General features: G+C 58.6%; 1 protein-coding gene across 2 annotated transcripts in view; it reads left to right on the top strand.

The window, feature by feature from the left end:
- The window catches only part of TBC1D2B (TBC1 domain family member 2B), a 56,343-nt gene that overhangs the window by 10,791 nt on the left and 26,349 nt on the right, over positions 1 to 19,203 (top strand). For both annotated transcript variants that reach the window (XM_032836851.1, XM_032836850.1), the window contains exons 2-3: positions 3,452 to 3,605; positions 9,849 to 10,014. In XM_032836851.1, coding sequence (XP_032692742.1) covers positions 3,452 to 3,605; positions 9,849 to 10,014 — 320 coding nt within the window. The remainder of the gene's footprint in view (positions 1 to 3,451; positions 3,606 to 9,848; positions 10,015 to 19,203) is intronic.

Raw genomic sequence — 19,203 nt, 5'->3', positions numbered from 1 at the left:
CTTGATCATGTAGGCATTTTCTTTGTGTGATTTAATGACCTTTACTGTACACTCAAATCTGGAACCAAATTTGACTTCGTTTTCTTTCTTTGCAAATTTCTAACCAGCTGTCCTGATTGCCATCGTTGAATCGTGAGTCTTTCTCCTGATTTTGTTTGGAAGCCTGCGTTCCGTACCAGCTCAGCTCTGTGTCGGACTCGGGGCTCACCCGCTGGGCCCTGCTGTGCCTTCCTCACAGGCTTCCGTGCCTGGAAGGGCAGAGCCCCACGCCCCCCTGGTTTTGTCCAGGGTCACTTAGGGGTGAACTTCAGATGAGTTTGTGGTCTCCTTGCTGCGTCTTGACGAGCTCCTCTAGAACGCGGACCGGGATTTTGGGAAGTTTCCGTCCCATAGGAGGGTTTCTGTCTCCGAGGCCAGGCCTTTCGTGTTCCGGCTGTGGTGGGGAGTACGCTTCTAGCTGTTGATCGCTGTTGTGAAGGAAGCCGTGGCTCCCTGGGTGTGGCCGAGGCAGGAATCCGCCAGTCCCACCCAGGTCTGCGTCCCCGGCCGGGACCGGCACTCGGTCCAAGTCAGGCACTCGGTACATATTTGCTGAGCAGATGAACCGATGTTTTTGTGTACACGGCATATTTCCCTTTTCCTTCTTTTGGATTCCTTTCGATAGAGGCCCAGGAATGATGCGGGTCAAAGGGGATGAGCTTTGTGTGGCTGAGTTCTTTCCCACAGGGCTGGAGACCCCGGGGTGCAGAGCTCGGCCCAGGGGTGGTGTGCTGGCGGTGTGGGTGCAGGGCACCCTGCTCCCGTGACTGCAGGGTCGCTGCACCAGCCCCTCCTGTAGGAACACGCCTGCCAGGAGTGGTGGCCAGATGACCTTATGATAGGACTTCTCTGCGCCCTGGGGAGAGAGCCAGGCTTGGGGGGAGTGTCCAGGGGAAGGGACAGGGGGCTGGGGCCTGCTCCCCACATGTGGGCTTCTGGGTTTGCAGGCCTGGGGACTGAATCTGGGGGAGCAGCTGGAGCACCGTGTGGTTCTCGGCCACGTCAGGCTGGATGTGGGTGGCCTGGTTTTCATCCTCTTACCTGATGTGACACGGCCCCTCCATGCCGCAGGCGCCTCAGATCAGGGCTGCGCCTGCCCAGTCCAAGTCTGGCCCCTGGCCCCTGAGGCCCTCGCACGTACAGCTGTCCAAGGTGTCCTGTCCTGTGTTGTTCGTGCTGGGACTGGTGCCCTGTCTGGCTGGGATTAGCAGCCTTGGCGCGTTAGGAGCAGCCGGACATGAGAAAGTCGGATATCCGAGTGCGTCAGGCATCGTCGACCATGTTGAGAGCAACAGGTCTGACCTCCGGCTTCAGGGAACTCAGGCCGATGAGGGACACACGAGGAGTGCGCCTGTGTCTGTGGGAAGCTTACCTGGGTTACGTGGTGTGGTGAGATTCCATTGAGAGGATGGAGAGAACATGCAGGCTCAGCTCAGGAAAACGTCCTCTGGAGGTAACATTTGCATTGGGCTTTGCGGGATGTATAGGAGTTGGACAGACTGGTATTCTCAGAGACTTAGGATATGGCCCTGGTGAGTCTTCAGATGGCAGACGCTGGCACCTGGCCTCCTGCTGGACGCTGGTGTCCCACGGGCACCTGCTGTGTCTCAGCTGAGCTTTGGCTCTGCCCCTTCCAGCATGACTGGGAGTTCCATCTGGCTGTCCAGAATTTGGGATTGGAGCCCTGTAAATGGGGGGCCGGGGGCAGATCCCCTCTCCCAGTCCTGCTCCCCATCCCTGTGGCAGGTGGGTGCTGGGCAGATACAGTGTGGTGGTGATAGGCTTTAGCGCAGACTGGCTTGTGTCCCCAGCTGAGCTGGGCCTCACTGGGGGGCACTCCTGGTGATGGGCTCGTGGAGGTGTTTGTGACGTCAGATTGTTGAGGGTCCTACTTACCCCACTGGAGAAGGGCAGAGGAGGCACAGAAATGTGAGCCGTCAGCCGGACGAGCCAGACCCATTGTTGGTCCCTAAACAGTGTTGGCATCTTTGTGGTTAAAGATCGGAGACGACATCTGGAATTCTACAGCCCTATGCAGGGGCGCAGTGGGGTCGCTCCAGGAACCTGATGCCCTTGGCCTTCATTTCAGTCCCCAAGGCTGCGTCCCGCCCCCTGGCCTTCCAACCAGCCTCGCTCCCAGAGTGGACTGCATTTCCCATCACGGTCCCGCGCAGCTGGAGTGAGCAGCACGCAGTGGGAGCGTGACAGGCAGGCTTTCGGTTTTCAAGTACGGGTGACACAGTCTGAGGCCTCCAGAGGGTTCCGTCCTGTGGTACCCACCGCATTTCCCGTGCTCTGTGGCCGCATGTGTCCGGGGGCCGCTGCGCTGGGCGGGTCTGGAGATGAACTTCCGTGGTGAAGCCAGACTGAACCCGGGGTGACCGAGAGCTTGTTAGTGATCGTGATCTAATCAGGTCGGGGCAAGGTCGGCCCTCCACTCCGCCCTCCCTCCGTGCAGAGACGCCGAGTGGACACACGGTGCCGGCGGCTGGACTTCCGCGGACAGGCCGCCTGGTGCGGTGGGTGCCGCCCAGCCTTGCAGCCTCTGCCGGTCTGTCCAGAGCTCTGGGCGCCTGATGGCAGGGTCTCCCTGGCCTTCCCGCCTCCCCGCAGACCATGCCAGCCCCGGAGCCTTCCACCCTCTGCTCGGGATCGAGGTCGAGATGCCCTCGGAGCTTTCCAGATTTTAAAAAGGGAAGGAACCCCAGTTAATCATCGCCTCGAGGCGGTTTTCCCTGCCGTACTGATCAGACTTCTGTAACACGAACAATGGGTCAGACCTTGAAAGCATGTGACGTTCATGTTTGTTTCTGCCCTGGGGAATTTGGTGAGAGAGCATCACGAGGTCTCTAACTGTTCCCCAGCCTGGTTTTTCCCTTTCAACCGAGGATTCTCCTACAAGCACATCTGCCCTGGTGCCCGCTGTGCAGGGCCCGTGGGGGCGGTCGTGAACGGGCCCATGGCCCGGCACCCCTCCTGCCACTTGATCTCATCAATGGAAAAAGTCGTGGCCATCAGACTCGCCCAAGTCCAGCCTGCAGTGCCCGTGGACACCCTCCCAGAGGCTCACGGGTGGAAATAGGGTTATTTGACGTGGTGCGCCCAGGACAGCTCCCCAGACTACACGAGGTGTGAGCTCTTGATGGGCTTTATGCCTGTGCCACGTGCAAGGGCCGTGAGGCTGGCCAGCCGTCCTGAAACCGCCTGTGGACGGTGTTTCATGGTCCTAGACTTCCAGGTCCCGCACATGGGAGGATCTCTCCCCGGGCCTGAGCTCCCACTGTCCATACTGGGTGCTCCACCGGCTCCTCCCGACCACGGATTCTCTGACCCGTGCTTCCCACCACCACGGTCCACGGGCAGAGTGCGTCTGCCCGTCCCGCCGTAACGCTCTCCCCTTCCGTCTTTGCAGGCTCCTAACCGTCAGCTCATGACCTACTGGCTGCAGGAGCTCCAGCAGAAGCGGTGGGAGTACTGCAGCGGTCTGGACATGGTGAAGGGGGACAGCAGGGCCTCCCCGACCCCCGGGGATTTCTCTAAGGGTCTCGTAGCCAGAGATAACCCAGGTAAGTCACGGGAGGGGGATCTGTTGGCCGTGGCGGGACAGCCTGATGCAAGTTCCCACCCAAAGTAGCGACCATCCTTTCCCATGGCGGCGTTCCGTCGCTTCCGGGTGCTTCCCCGGACGGAGTCCTACTCCAGCCTGAGGACGGCCTTGGGGGACTCCCCATGCAGTCGAGAGGTGAGGGTGACCCGGTCCTGCCTGCGTGTGCCCACTAAGGTGAGGCGCCCCCACCACGTGTTCACAATCACTTGTACACGCTTCGTCCTCAAAGCCTGTGCTCCCGTCGTCCGCCCGAGGGAGATTTTAATCGATTCCATTTCAGTCTAGATTTGTGGCTTGTGCACGACTCTTGGTAACTTGCAGACGGTCTCAGTGTGGAGATGAGGAGCTTCTTACTGCAGGATCGACAGTGACACGCCCTGACGTCCTCGTGACTGTGGAGCAGCACGTGCCCGCTGACCGTCGGGCGGGGGCCGGGGCGGGCCGGCGTCTGGCTCCTGGCTTCCTCAGGGAGAGGGCAGGCCGCGGAGGCCTGAAGCCAGGCGTGGGGGGTGCACAAGCCAGAGTCCGGGGGAGGGGTGAGGTCTGCCCTTCCTGACGCCCGCGCGGCCCTCTGCTCCACGGAGCACAGTCTCCATCGAGTTCCCCGCAAGCCTGGGGACAGCTGCCTGCAGAGCCCCTCCCCTGCAGGCCCCCTCGCCCACGGGCCCCTGCTGCCCTGCCCCCCCAAGTGCTTGCCAGGTCCTGTGGCCTGACCCTGTGGTCAGTGACATGGTACTGAACACACGTCACGCCTGTCCCCATGCACAGTGATGTGGTGCTGGACGCGCGTCACGCCTGTCCCCACGTGGTCCCGTGAGGCCTTCAGCTCATTCTCGGGGGCGTCCACGCTGATGACACGGAGCCGAGGTGCTCCATCACGGTTCCACTGCGGGTTTGAAAGCCGCTGTCCTAGGGGTTCGGACCAGAAGCAGCCTGTGACTCGGTCTCGACCTTGAGACTGACTGAGCACATTCGTGACGCCCCTGGTCCCTCGGGGTTGGGGGCACCCGTCGGTCCTCTTCCTTTGTTCTTCAGTTGTAGGTATTTATAATCTCCATGCCCAGCGTGGGGCCTGGACTCACGACCTCGAGGGCCAGAGGTCCAGGCTGTAGCGACCGAGCCAGCGCGCCGCCCTGGCTCCTTTACTCGGAGGACGGGTGCGTCCGGCAGACCCAGGGCGCTAGAGCGAATGTGTTTAGAACTCTGATTTGCATTAAAAATAATCTTCCCGCCCTCCGTCCTCACCGCCCCTGTTGGGACATTCTCATTTTCCCCCCTGCGGTCCCACCCGTGCCCCCGGCCCCTGACGTCGCTGTGGGGGAGGCTCGCGGGAATGACAGCTCCGGGGGCAGGCGGCTGTGCATCTCGGGAGGCTGGGCCCACGAGCGGAACGTGCTTCATGCCACCAGGCCGCCGGGAGGGCTGCTGAGCCCCACCGCACCGCGCCCGGCGTTTCTGTCTGAGCCTGTTTGCTCATCGGCGGGGACGGTCCGGCCAGTGTGCTGCGCACCTGGGCTCTAAGGACCGAGAAGTCACAGTCTGTGTCCTTGAGGACTGTGTGGCCGGGTGAGGGGCCCGGGCCGGTCGGACCGCCGTGAGAGGCGGTGAGCCCGGGGCGGCCTCGGGATGCAGAAGGAGCAGCCGATTCTGGTGTCTGGCTCCGTGCGAGGCCAGCGAAGCTGGGTATGTGGTCCGGGCCCAGACCCAGAGGGGCATCACAGACAAGCGAGAGCAGGGTGAGCGACGGGTCGGACGTGCCGAGTGCGGGGGATGGGACCGGTGGGCAGAACGGGGCTGGGGTCCAGCTCGAAGCCATGGTGGCTTGCAGCCCTGGCAGGGGGCGGGGCCGGGGGTGCTGGAAGGGTTGGAGGGTTTGGAGGTGGGTCAGAAGGGAGGGAGGAGGCCCAGGGCAGGGGCTGGAATGGGAATGGGCTGCCTACCCCTCACGCTGGTGCCGTGATGGGCGGAGGGCAGACCCGTTACCTGTGGAAGTGTCATTCTGAGTCAGAGAGGGTTACCTTGGGGTCGTCTGTGGGGAGCCTCACTCACAGGGCTATGTCTGTCTTGGGAAGCGCTGTCCGTGGCTGGCCGAGCCGTTTCTGTTTGCGGGCCTCATGGGGCAGCTCTCTGTGCCTGCTGCGGTGCCGCGGGGGGGGCGGACAGCAGGCGGCTCTGCCGGGGTCCCTGGCCTCCTCCTCCTCACTGGCCAGTGCGGCATGGCTGTCCCCAGCCTGGAGGGAGCGGGAGAGCCAGGCTCTGAGCTGAGCCCATGGCCACGTCCCCATCAGCGTATGTGAGGAAGGAAGGGATGTGGGGAGCCCTGAGCAGCACGTCACCCACTGGCCTCCAGAACATTCCTTCTCCAGAGTTCAGTGTTCTGTGTCTCGTGCCTGCAGCTGATGTTCGCAAGGCTGCACAGGACTGGTGGCTTGGCTGTGTCCGTCTCCTCCACCTGCCGGCAGCCCGGCCCCCGCGGGATCGCCGCGCTGCACACATGGACTCCGCACGTCTGGGCACTGGGGTGGTGAAGACCTAGTTTCCACACAAAGGAGTACTTGGCAAGGACGAAAGGCAGCGTTCAAAGCCCTTCCCAGCTGCTGGGCACGAGGCAGCCAGACCCGTAGGAAGCCAGCGCAGGAGGCTGAGGGCCCGGTTCCAGGAGCCGCACAGAGCTCCTTCTGTCGCGCTCACTTCCCACGTGGACTGATGGCGAACTGCAGGGGTGACAACACCTTGTCACTTGAGGCTCCGGCAAGTCCGGGCCCACGGGGGCACACCAGCGCCCAGACACCTGGCTGAGCGCGGCGTGCTTCCTGAAGAAAACGACAGCACGGACGGTTTGAGGGGAGACCACACACTTCCTTCTCGGGGCCAGCGGGGCCAGGGGCAGTCTGTGCAGGGATTGTGGGGACAGAGGGAAGTCCCACGTGGGGCAGGATGCAGACCTGTCACCCCGTGAGCTGATCAGAGAGGCTGTCCTCTCTGTGACCTGCTTGGAAGTGTAAGTCACAGTGACTCTTGCGTGGTGCCCGAGAGGCTGCCAATCCCAGTGGGGAGGACTCACAGGATGTGGGCACGTAGCCCATCTGTGAACAGATGTCGTCTGGCCTCACATCAGGCCAGGAAAGGGAGTGCATGTGTAGGGGAATGGCTTCCAGTTGTACCTGGAAGGGGCCTCCTTGGAGCCTGGTGATGGATAGAGGGGGCGGGGGTGCGAGCGAGCTGGGTCGGGGGTGCCGTGGGCGGAGGGGTGCGGGCAAGCTGGGTCGGGGGTGCCGTGGGCGGAGGGGTGCGGACCAGCTGGGTTGGACTGGTGCCGAGGCTGGGGTCTGAGCACAAGGTGGGGAGTGGCACAGGCAGGAGAGGAAAGTTGTCTGCCAGATGTGGTCCCCACCTGGACTCTGGGGTCTCTCAAAGGGAGGTGACATGAGAGGCAGGTTAGAAGGGAGACACGTGGGCTTTCTGGGGAGGTACAGGGCCTCCCACCCTGGTCCCTCGTCACTCCATCTTGTATTCGTCTGTGGTCCAGGTCCCCAGTGCGTGGGAGCCCCTGTTTTCTGCTGGTCACAAGGCTTATGCCTGGGGTGGAACCAGCCAGGCCGGATGCATGAACCAGCCCGCTGGGGGCCCAGGGAGCCCCTCCTTTTTGGCGCTTGAGGACGCACACTGCCCTCACTTAGATATCTTTTCTGCCTCTGACCACAGCTCTGACCACTGCTTTGCGATCCGGGTTAAAACTCACTCTGATAAAGGGGAAAGAAGCATTTTCCTGTCCAGCCCGTGCTGTCCTCCAGCTCCCAGAGAGACCCCTCTTCTGCCGTGTTCTGTGCCACCTGTGGGAGTGGCCTTCTCCCGTGGCCTTCCCCCTTGTGTGGACGACCCAGCGTCCTGGCTGCGTCGAAGCAGTGGTGAGGAGGGGGAGCCCCGCGGTCAGGACGCGTCCGAGTTGCCAGGTTTGCAGATGTTGGAAAAGAGCAGAGAACAGAGGCCGGAAGCCTTCAGCGCGGCTCCCGCGACCAGAGCTGGGGGATCCGGTGGCTGCCAGCTGGACTCCGGGGAAACCCCGCCGTGACCTAGTTTACGTCCCCTCTTGGCGGCTCCTGAATGCTGGTGCGCGGACGCTGTGGGTGGAGGGCAAGCCTGCCGCTGTCCTTGATTAAGGAAATCTCACACACTCATGCAAAAACCGAAGATGAGGCAAATGACAGTCGTACCCAAACTGGGAAATTGCTTCTTTTTCACGTGGAATTACTCTCAGAGACGGTGTGTTCCGCCGGCATCGTCCCGGGCCTCCCGGCCCTTGTCTGCAGCTGGCCCCTGTGGCTCGTGCTCCTTCGGAAGCGTTTCCGGTGTGTGTGTGTGGGGGGAGAGGGTCCCAGGGCCTGGGGTTCTCTGGGCAGGAGGTGCTTTCCAGGAAGGTTGGGAGCCTGCGCCCACAGCAGGGCCGCTGCTCACTCGCCCCCGGCCACGCAGAAGGAGAGGCTGGCCCGGCTGCAGACGGGAGCCCGGGCGCCGCGTCCAGGTCCCGGCCCGGCCTGTGGGTCTTCGCTGCGAGCTCTGCGAAGACCAGCCCTCGGCCTCCTGAGCTCGGCTGAACGGGGGTGCCCCTTGTGGGCCTCCGCCAGTGCAGTCCCCTACCCTGGGCGGTACGGTCATGGCACCTGCCGTGCGGGGTTTGTCTCCTGAGGGCCAGGGGGCTGGACCTGGTTCCCAGTGTCTGACCTCGTCGTTTTGTGTGTACTGGAGCTCTTCGCAGGTGAGACCTCGGGGGCTGCTGCCTAAAGGAGTGAAGAGAAGCTGCTGTGGTTGGAGGCGCCGGCGGGGTCCCCCCTCCGCTCCCTCGAGGTCCCTGCGACGCCTTCCAGAACCCCAGGCTCCGGGTGCCAGGGGGTTCCTGCTCCTGCGTGACCTTCTGTTCTCTCGTGTGTCCTTCCCAGACGTGTTCTTGTTGGCCGTGCAGCGAGCACGCCGTGCTCACCGGCGGTGGTGACTCGAACTGAGAATCGGGAAACTGTGCTGAGGCGTGATTCAGGCCTCCGTCACTGAGTCTTACAACCCGCTGCCCATCCCCCGTTCTTCTGTCCCCAGCGCCCCTCCTGCTTGTCCCCCTCAGGAGCCTGCTCTGGGGCTGCAGCCGAGTCCTCCCGACGGAAACACGGCCCCCACGTCCTCCCGCCCTGTCCTTTCCTGCGGGTTCTCTGAGCCCTTCCCACGCTACCCAGTCGCTTAGTGTCGCACCTGTGCGGCGGGCGCCCATGGTTGGCGTCGGTCTCCCTGCCAGCACCCGGGGCCCTCCGCGGATGCCCTCCTGAGCCGCTCAGATCCGGCTCCTCCCGCGAGAAGCGGCGTCTAACTCGGTGTCTGTGCTCAGGCCGCTCCTGGTTTTGCCTCCGAGCGAGTGAGGGTCGCTGCTGCTGGAGTAGAGGCTCTTTGTGATGGGGAGGGGGACTGGACGGGGACAGGGAGTGCAGGCTGTCCTCTGTCTACAAACATCCGTGCCCTCGGGGAGAGGAGGGCACCACCGAGGAGAACGCAGAGTATTTGCAGTTGGGGACGTTTTTCAAAACATTGAAAGAAGTTCTACTCGGGGGAGTTTTATGCAAAGAGAACCTGTAACATTGCCCCACATTTCCTGGGTGACTCCCAGAATTCCTGCTTCATGGGCCCTTCTGGTTTCCCTGGACACCCCGACCCACTTTCTGGTATTTTGAAGCAAATCCTACACACCAGCCGTTTCAGTCTTCGGTATTTCAGAAGCTTACGTTTAAAGCCCTTCTGAGATTTGATCGCCCCTTAGAGCCCGTGTTCCTGTGACCTTTCTGAGCCATTGCTCTGGGACGTGCCAGATTGCTTCCTTGGGTCGCCACCGCCAGTATTAGCGAGTGTGTGCAGGACACTCCCCTCCGCCCGTTTTCTTAGAGGCACTTTGCGTTTCTGCGTCATGGCGGATCCCGGGAGTCGGCCCTCATCGGCTCAGGCGAGTGGACCTTGGTCACAGTTTCCTGCCGCTGTGCTTATCTGTGAGACAGCACAGGGGACCTGGTCCCTTCCAGCCGCGTCACAGACATGGAAGGGCCTTAGGTGACTGAAGCCACCACAGTTTCTGTCCCGTGGCCGATGGCGCACGGGTCCGTGTCTCACGAGGGACGTGGAGCTCCGCGAGGAAGGGTGGAGGACTGACCTCTGTTTGCCTGTCTTTCAGATGTCATTTGCACACATCCGGATGCTTCTGCAGAGAAAGCCAGAAACGTCCTCGCTGTGGAAGCCACCCCTGGAGAGCTGGTAGGAGAAGCAGCAGCTCACCAGCCGGCCCCCGGGCACCCAAATTCCATTAATTTCTCTTTCAAACAGTGGGGCACTGAGCTCAAGTGAGTCTTTGGAAAGCGGCGTCTGAAACTGAACGTGGGTTGTGTCTGATAACATGTCATGATTCTGCACGTAGATTGTGAAAGCGCCGTGCACCTTCCGCTGGCCCGGTCCCCTCGGGCACGGGGGCATTTCCTCCGCATGTGCAGAGGGTGTGCTGCCCGGCTCGTCCTGTGCCAGACGTGCTCACGCGGGGTTGGTTTTCACTCGCTCGGCCCTGTGAGCCGGGTCGCGCGGTCCACAGGCTGCAGACACAGAAACCGGCCCGGAAGAGCTTGTCAGAGGTCACGAGGCCCCCAGGCCGCTGAGTCGGCGCATCTTCCCCGGGGGCCAGCCCCCTTCCCCGGCCCCGGGGCTGCTCTGGCCGGCGCTGCAGACATCTGCCCTCAGGGGGTGTGCGAGCGGGGGTGGGGGGTGGCGCAAGGGCTGGTGTGTGTGTGAGTGTGAGCGTGTAAGACTTTGTTGAGATAAAATTCATGTACATGCCGTTCGCCCATTTAAAATGTGCGGTTCGGTGCTTTTTAGTACTCGTGGCAGAGTGGCCATCGCTGCCACCAATTTTAGGACACTTTCATCCCGACCTGACCCCAACAGAAACCCTCGTACCCGCTAGCAACCTCTTTCCACTTCCCAGCCGCCCTCGGTGACCGCCGATGGCCTCTGTCTCCGCGGGTCTGCCCGTCCTGTGCGTCCCCTCGCAGACAGGTGCCCGGCTCCGTCCCCCAACCCTGTGCTCGTGGGCCTGACCCTGCGCCAGCGGCTGCATGCGCCCCGGGGCCAGTACGGCGGAGTGAGACTCTGTTCTGTGTGCAGAGCACACTGTGTGTGTGTGTCCTGCCATGGATGGGTGTACTGTGGCTTCCATGTCGTGGCTGTCGGGAATGGTGCGGCTGCCAACACTGGGATGGGCTCTGTGGGGACGTGTTTCCGTTTCTCCTGGGTCCGTGCTCAGGGTGACCCTACCGGGCTGGGCGGTGAGTCTGCGTGACGTTCGGGGACCTGCCTGCCATTCTGGAGGCAGCGCATGAGGTGTCCCCACCAGCGTGGCTGGAGGTTAAGGGCCCCCCCCACACCCTCCCTGGGGCTGGCAGTCCCCTGTCTTCCCGGCCTTCGCCATCCGCACTGGGGAACGGGACTCTCGCGGTCGGGATTTGCGTTCCCTAGTGACTCACGATCCTGAGCGACTTCTTGTGTGCGGACAGCCATTTGTAGCTCCTTGGGGAGACCCTCCCTTAGATCCTTTGTCTGCTTCTTAATATCTTGAAGGTATTCACATGCTGACATGCGTGGAACTACTTTGTTCTTTAATTTTTTATTTTTATTCTTTGTGGGGGAGAGAGGGGCGCTGGCGGGGAGCAGCAGAGGGAGAGGGAGACTGTCAAGCAGACTCCATGCCCAGTGCAGAGTCTCACATGGGGCTCGATCCCACGACCCTGAGATCATGACTTGAGCCAAAGTCGAGTCGGATGCTTAACTGGCTGAGCCACCCAGGCGCCCCCCCAATTTTTTTTCCTAATACTCCCTTTTTTAGAGCAGTTTCGGGGTTACGCTGAGTTGAGGGGGTGATAGAGAGTTTTCACACATCCCTCTCCCCACACGTGTGTCCTCACGCCCGTGGTCACCAGAGTGCGTATGTTTTACCAAGGACGAGCCTGCGCTGACGCGTCGTACTGACCCAGAGTCCATCGCGCGCGTCAGGGTCACGCTTGCCGTCCTGCGCCCCGTGGATCCGGACACGGGTGTGCCGACGTGTGTCTGTCTATCACAGTATCACGCGGAGGATTTTCTCGGCCCCAGAACCCTTCTGCTCGCTCGTCTCTCTCCCACCCCGGCCCCGCCGCGGCCCGTTGCTCATCCGTTCGTTGTCTCCATAGGTTTGCTTTTTCCAGAAGGTCCGTTTTGTTGGAATGCTGGAACGCTGGCCTTTTCGCATCCGTTTCTTCCACTTGGCGACACGCACTTGAGGTTCCTCCCTGTCTTTCCGGCGTGAGAGCTCATCTGTCTTTCGTGCTGAATGGTCCATCGTCGAGATGTGGGGGCCCGTTAGTCTGGTCACCCTCCGAAGGGCGTCCTTGGTGCTCCCAAGTTTGGCAGTTACAGGGCCTCCGGGGACGTCCACGTGCGGGTTTTCATGTGGCAGAAGTCCTCGGCTCCTCGGGTAGATGCCAAGGCGCGTGGCCGCTGGGCGGCATGTGAGAGCGTGTGAGCTGCTGTCAGAAACCGCCCAGCTGTCTGGCAAAGTGCCCAGCGGGGTTGCGTTCCGCCGTCCGTGGGGGAGGGTCTCAGCGCCCTGTTTCCTTGCCCGCACGTGGTTCCTGGCGTTCCGGGTTCTGGCTGTTCTGCAAGGCGTGTGGCGGGGGTCCCTGATGTCTTCATCTGCGTTTCCTCGAGGGCCTGTGACACGAGCATCTTTCTCTTACTGACGTCCTGTGTCTTTTCTGGAGGGTGCCTGTTAAGGTCTTTGGACCACTTTTTTTTTCTTTTTAATTTCTTTCTTTAAATTCAATGAATTTACTTATAAATTAAGTTAATTTGCCTATATAGTCAAATAATTTACAGTTAGAGTTTCAGAGGGGGAGGTCCGTGACTCCTCTGTCCAGTGGAACACCAGTCTGTGGCCCGCGTGGTGACTGGGTTGGGTTCTCACTGAGTTGTAAGAGCTCTTCGTATATCTTGGATGATGGTCCTTTGTCAGGTGTGCCTTTTGCAAGTATTTGCTCCCAGTCTGTGGTTTGTCATCCAATTCTCTCGACACGGTCTTTCCAGAGCAGAACGTTTTAGTTGCCGTGAAGTCCCGTAGATCGTTATTTCTTCCATTAACTGTGTCTTCGGTGTCGGATCTAAAAAGGCATCACGACGCTCAAGACCGTCTAGGTCTTCTCCTGTATGAACTTCTGGAGTTTCAGTTTCACATTTTACATTTCGGTCTGTGACGCCTTTGAGGGGGTCGTTGTGAAGACTGGAAGGCCTGGTTCTCGACTCCGACGTGGCGTGTGCGCGTCTGGCTGTTCTAGTGACATCTGCGGAAGAGGCTGCCTCTGCCCCTTTGTCCAGGATCAGTGGACCGTGCTGACCGGGCTGTGTCTCTGAGCTCTCTCTTCCGTCCTGTGCGTGCATTAGCTGTTTCTCTGCCATCACGCTGTCTCGAGGACGGTAGGTTTACCCTCAGTCTTGAGGTCCGCAGCGTCGCCCTCCGGCTTTGCTCCTCTCCGTCGACATCGTGTTGGCTGTCCGGGGTCTCCTGCCTCCCCGTGTAGAGGAGGAATTGGTTTGTCGACATGCACAGGACACCCAGCTGGGATTCCGACTGTGATGCTGTGGAATCTGGGATCTGTTTTGGAAGAACTGGTATCTTGACGATGTTAAGTCTTCCCACGAACGTGGAGTGTCTGTCCATTACTTTGTTGTTCTTTGACTCCAGTCGTCAGTTCCGTGGCATTCCTCACGTGGATCTCACACATGCGTGCACACACGCGCACACGCACACACACACAGCCCGATACTCCTGAGTGTTCTGCTCAGGTTTGCTCAGGTAAGTCATACTGTTTTTAATTTCAAATTCCACCTGTTTGCTGTTGGTCTGTAGGAGAACGTAGGCTTTGTGTATGAACGTCGTATCCTACCACGTTGCTGTAATTGCTTATTAATTCAGGAGTTTTTGTTTATTCTTTCAGAGTTTTTATACAGATGACCATGTCATCTTAAACAAAGATAGTTGTGTCCTTCTTCCCTATTTGTATACCTTTAATTTCTTCTTCTGGTCTTGTTACGTGAGCACGGGTTTCCAGCACAGTGTTGGGCGGGAGCGGTAAGAGGGGACGTCCTGGCACTGGAGCTCATCTTTGTGGGACAGCATTGAGTTTCTCACCATGAACTAGGATGTTGGCTGTAGGGTTTTTGTAGATAGTCCTTATCACATGGACAAAGTTCCCGCTATTCCTGGTTTAACGGGAGTTTTTATCACGGGCGGGAGCTGCGTTTTGTCATGCTTTTTCTGCATCTATTGGTATGAACCTATTCTGTGATTTATTTTTAGTCCTTAGTTACATTAATGAGTTTTCAAATGTTGAGCGAGTCTTGCATGGCTGGGATGAGTCGGCCCGGGTGTGGGTGTCATTCTTTTTATATGTTGTTGGATTTGATTTGCTCGAGGATTTTTGCATCTGTGTTCATGACAGGCATTAGCCTGTGGTTTTCTTTTAATGTCTTTTTGTGATTTTGGTATCCAGGGAATCCTGGCCTCGCACAGTGAGTTAGGAGGTATCCTTTCTGCTTCCGTCCTCTGGCAGGGAGTGGACAGCATGGGTGTAATTTCTTCCTTAAATGGTGGGTAGAACTCACCCGCAGACCCATCTGGGCCTGGTGTCTCCTGTCAGAAGGTTATTATTGAGTCCGTATTTGTAACAGATACAGGACCACTCAGATCGTTTTTTCCTTGTGTGAATTTTGGCAGATTGTGTCTTTCAAGAAACTGGTCCATTTCATCTAAGTTATCACATTCGTGTTATAGAATTTCTGTTTTTATGTTTCTGTGGGATCTGTAACCAAGTTCCCCGTGTTATATCTGATCTTGGTACTTTGTGTTTTCTCTCTCTTTTCCCAGCCTGACGAGAGGCTTCTTGAACTGATGCATATTTTCAAAGGACCAGCTTTCGTTTCGTTGATTTTTTTTTTTCTATTTCGTGTTGACAATTTCATTGGTTTCTGCTCTAATTATTATTTCTTTTCCTTCTTATTTTTGGATTTGATTTGTCCCCTAAAAAAAAAGTTTCTTGAGGTGGAAACATAGATTATTGACTTTAGGGGCACCAGGGTGGCTCAGTCATTAAATGTCTGCCTTCAGCTCAGGTCGTGATCACAGGGTCCCGGGATCGAGCCCTGCATCAGGCTCTCTGCTCAGCGGGGAGCCTGCTTCCTCCTCTCCAGCTCCCCCTGCTTGTGTTCCCTCTTTCGCTGTCTCTCTCTGTCAAAAATAAACAAAATCTTTAAAAAAATATATTGCTTTCAGATCTTTCTTCCTTTCTACTGTGTGTACTCAGGGCTATACACATCCCTCTGAGCACTGCTTTGGCTGTGTCCCACCACCTCTGATAAATTGTATTCTCGGTTTCATTTAGTTTAAAACATTTTAAAATGTATCTTGAGATTTCTTCTTTGACCTGTGTGTTTTTTTTTTTTTTAGAAGTGTGTTGTTTATTCATGTATTTTGGGATTTTCATTAATGTTTCTGTTACTGATTTCTAGTTCAGTCCCACTGTGGTCTGAAGACAGGCATAGGGTTTCTGTTCTGTGAAATTTGTTGGGCTGTGTTTTGTGGCCCAGAACGTGGTCTGTCGTGGTGAGCGTTCCCCATGAGCTCAAGAGGAGTGTGCATTCCGTCATCTCACAAAGTTGGCTGCATGTCAGTGATATCCAGCCGGTGGATGGCTGTTGGCGTCCGCGAGGGCCGTACTGATTTTCTGCCTGCTGGGTCCTTTCCTTTCTGACTGAGGGTGTTGAAGGCTCAAACTACGGTTCTCTTGGTCCTGCGGTTTTACCAGCACTGTGCTGGTAGGGTGTGTGCACTGAGAGGCGCGGTGTCCTTGGAGGGTTGACCTTTGCTCATTGTGAAATGCCTTCTTCATCCCTCCCGACTTCCCTCACTTTGAAGTCTGCCCTAGGACGCGTACAGCTGCTCCTGCCTTCGTTTGATCCGTGTCATTAGGACGCCGTGTTTCTCTCCCTTTGCGTCTCATCCGTCCGTGCGCGTATGTGAAGTGGTTCCTGGAGACGGCACACCCCCTGGTCCCGACCACCTCTGTCTTAACTGGTGCACGTGGGCCTCTGACGTGCGGGTGATTCTTGGAGTGGTTAGATTAACGTGTCACTGTTTTCTGTTTGTTGCCCTTTTCTTTGTTCCTGGTTTATGTCTCCCACTCGTCCTGCCTCTTGTGGTTTTATTTTATTTTTAAGTAACCTCCATGCGCAGCACGGGGCTCGAAGCTAGACCCTGTGATTGAGAGTCACGTGCTGAGCGTCAGAGCCGCGGGGCGTCCTTGCCTCTTGAGGTTTTCATCGGGCATTTTATATGGTTTCGTTTTCTCTCCTTCCTTAGCATGTCCCTTATACTTCCTTTTTAGCTGTTTCATTTTTGGTTTTTGTTTTTTTTTAAGCGGTTGCTCTGGAGTTTGCAACACGCATTTCCTGCTAATCCAATTCACTTTAAAATCACCCTGTGCTGCTCCACAGGTGGGTGCCTCGTAATAGCACGGCGGTCCCAGCCGCTGCCACCATCCCGGGGTCGCTGCCGTGGTGTGTGTCGTGGGCGCGGGGGGGCGCGGGGGCGCACGCACACACAGAAGCCAGCGCATCGATGGCGTTATTATCTAGAACAAGCTGTTGCTGGTTAGAGCAGTTGGAACGGAATAGAGGTCTGTGTTTTACTCTCTCCGTCCCATCTTCCCGGCTCCTCCTCTCCTCTTTCTTGCTCCGTCCGAGTCTCTCGTCTGTATGGCGTCTTTCTCTCTGCGGAGGGCAGCGGGTGTTGGCAGGTCTGCTAGCCACAAGCTCCCTCCCTGTTTGTCCGAGGAAGCCCATTTCTCCTGGACTCTCGGAGTCCGGTTTCACGGAGTAAGGAGTTCTAGCACGGTGGAACACGGCGGTTTTTCTCTCCCTCCGCTCACATCTTCCTCGCCTGCCGGCTGAGAGGGGGATGATGGTCTTACCTTTGCTGGTCATGTGTTTTCTTGGCCTTCTCGCTGGATTTCTTCTAAATCTGTGATCTTCTCTCATTTGGGCAGGGCGTGCCGGGGTGAGGGGGTTTTGACAAACTCTGTTTCTCTTGGTGCTCCCCGAGCTTCGTGGAGCTGTGGTTGATGCCTGACAGTCATTTGGGGAAGTAACCCCCAGATTCAAGTATTTATCGTGCTGCCTCTGGAGGACTGTCAGGTCTGTGCTCTCCAGAGTCTTTGCTCAGCCTGTCCAATCACCGATGGGCCCAGCAGACGCTTCTCATTTGTCTTAGGTGTTTTTTTTTTTTAATCTGTCATTTTTTTTTCGGTTCTTTCTTGGGGTCTCCGTCTCTGTTTATGTCGCGCATCTGACCTTGCGAGCTGACGCTTGACCCCTTAGGGCCCGGAGCACGCGAGTCGGGATTGTTTGACGTTCCTGTCCTGAGGTTCCCGCATCCCCGCCTCGTCTGGTTCTGCCGCCGCTCGTGCTCTCTCCACGTCATGTTGGTTTGCGTCGTCTCTTTCCTCGAGGGCTGGACAGGATGCACTGGGAGAAGGAAAGGCCGCAGACGGGCCTCCGGAGCAGGGGTGGGGAGGTGGGGAGGGAGGGGTGATTTGTTCTGTGACGGGGTTGTCTGTGCCCCCGCAAGGGTTTCTCTGTCTTTTCCCTCCCTCGTAGGCCGCCAGGATGGAAGAGGGGCCAGAGCTGGGGGCTCCTGGGCCCAGGTCAGTGAGGCTCTGACTAACAGGGTCTCCCGAGGGCAGGCCTTGTTAAGAGCAGGGGGCGCTGGAGAATTTACAGCTACTTCCTTCCCGTCTCCTTGCCGGAATCCCGAGGGGACTTTTCCCCACATTCTCGGGGAGAACCTGGTTGAGCTCCTGGAGGTTAACCTCACAGCACCTTGGGGGCCTCTGGGATCTGGTGATCCGGGGCTGCTGCCCTCGGGGGGGCTCTGCCCGAGCCTCTGGTGACCGCCCATTACAGCTTGGGATCCCAACCCGCGCTGGCATGCTTCTGAGTCCCCTGCAGGAAGCCGGGCCCCCGCACTGTCCCGCCTGGCTCTCCCGTCCTGGGGACAGCAGTTTGCCCCATGTCCCTGTCCGCTGTGGATCCGAGGGGAGGTGTTGGCTTTGCAGTTCAGCTTGCTGCTTGCCGCTGGGCTGTAGCAGCCACTCCCACCCCCCTCACGCAGGACGGGAACCGGAGCGCCCCGCTGGCTTCTCACGGCTGAGCTGGGGAGTTTTCCGAATCGCCGTGTTTCTGCTCGAGACAACCATGGTGGTGGCTGCGGAGCCCCGGGCACTCGGCTCGGCGTGGTGGGTGCTGTGGGGGCGCGGCTGAGGCTCCCTGCTTCGCCGCGGGCCGCCAGCTGGGTACAGTGGGCCAGCCGCTCCCACGGGGTTTTGGGGTGGGGGCGGCCACGGGAACTGCGCGCGTGCGGGGACACATTCTTTCCCACGGCAGCCCCGTTCTCCCTTTACCTTATGGTCGGGTTCAGTAAACAAAGAAACTCATTCTTGTGGGTGACAAAAACACGGCCGCTGTGTGCAGGGAAGCCGAGTGGGGTGTGGGGGGCACCCCGCCCACTGCAGACTCGCCCCTGCTCGTCCGGCCGTCCACTCTCCACGTCCTGTTCTTCTCTGCCGGTGCCCCCCCCCCAACGTCGGAAGCATCACTGGTCCCCTCCGCCTGCAGGCGTCTCCTTGTCTGACGACAGTCTGTCCCCATATTCTGACCCCGGAGGCCCTGTGTGCAGCCACGGGACCCTTGCTCCCCAGGGCCCCTGGCCACTGGCACGTCCTGCTCATACCGCTTATGGGCAGGTGCGGAGCGCGGACTCTGAAGATTGTAGGGAGCCGCTGGGACACTGTCTCTCCCTGTGACAGACTATGTAGCGGAGGCTTAGAGTGGGTAGGCGATGTGCTCGGGGCCCTGGCAGGCATGTGGCAGAGCGACAAGACACCTGGGGTCCCTTGGCTGGAGCCCAGCACCCCCTGTGCCGTCCATCGTAAGAACATAATTGGGAAACTATTGATTTGCCAGACTTTTATGTCATTCTGTCAGCAAAACGGGAAGCCCGTATGGATGATGTGGAGTTACCTTTCCCGTGAAAAATTAGTTGAACACTTGGGGGAAATTTGGTAAAAGGGGGTGACTCAAAAAAATTGCCCCCGGGATGTGGGCAACATGTGCAGGGAGAAGTTGTGAGCGACCTACAGACTCTGTACGGGGATTATTTCCCAACCCTAAGTCCAGGGTCCACTTTTAAAAGAAGCCAAACAGGTTTGGACAAATGAGGTGATGTCCTGCGGGTATGGCTGGCCCGGGAGGGGTCAGCAGCCAGACTCGGGGATGGGGCTGTGGCCCGCTTGGGTAACTGCAGAGGCGCCCATGCTCGTGAGCAGTGTGTGGTTTCCTGCTTTTACCAGCCTTTCCGCTAACCTACCGGCGTCCGGGCCCCCTCAGGTGAGAGAGACCGG

This window comes from Lontra canadensis, unplaced genomic scaffold, assembly GCF_010015895.1.
Source record: "Lontra canadensis isolate GAN:19392208 unplaced genomic scaffold, GSC_riverotter_1.0 scaffold94, whole genome shotgun sequence".
Classification (NCBI taxonomy): Eukaryota; Metazoa; Chordata; class Mammalia; order Carnivora; family Mustelidae; genus Lontra; species Lontra canadensis.
The sequence above is the reverse complement of the archived record's forward strand: the minus strand, read 5'-3'. Positions and strand labels throughout refer to the sequence as shown.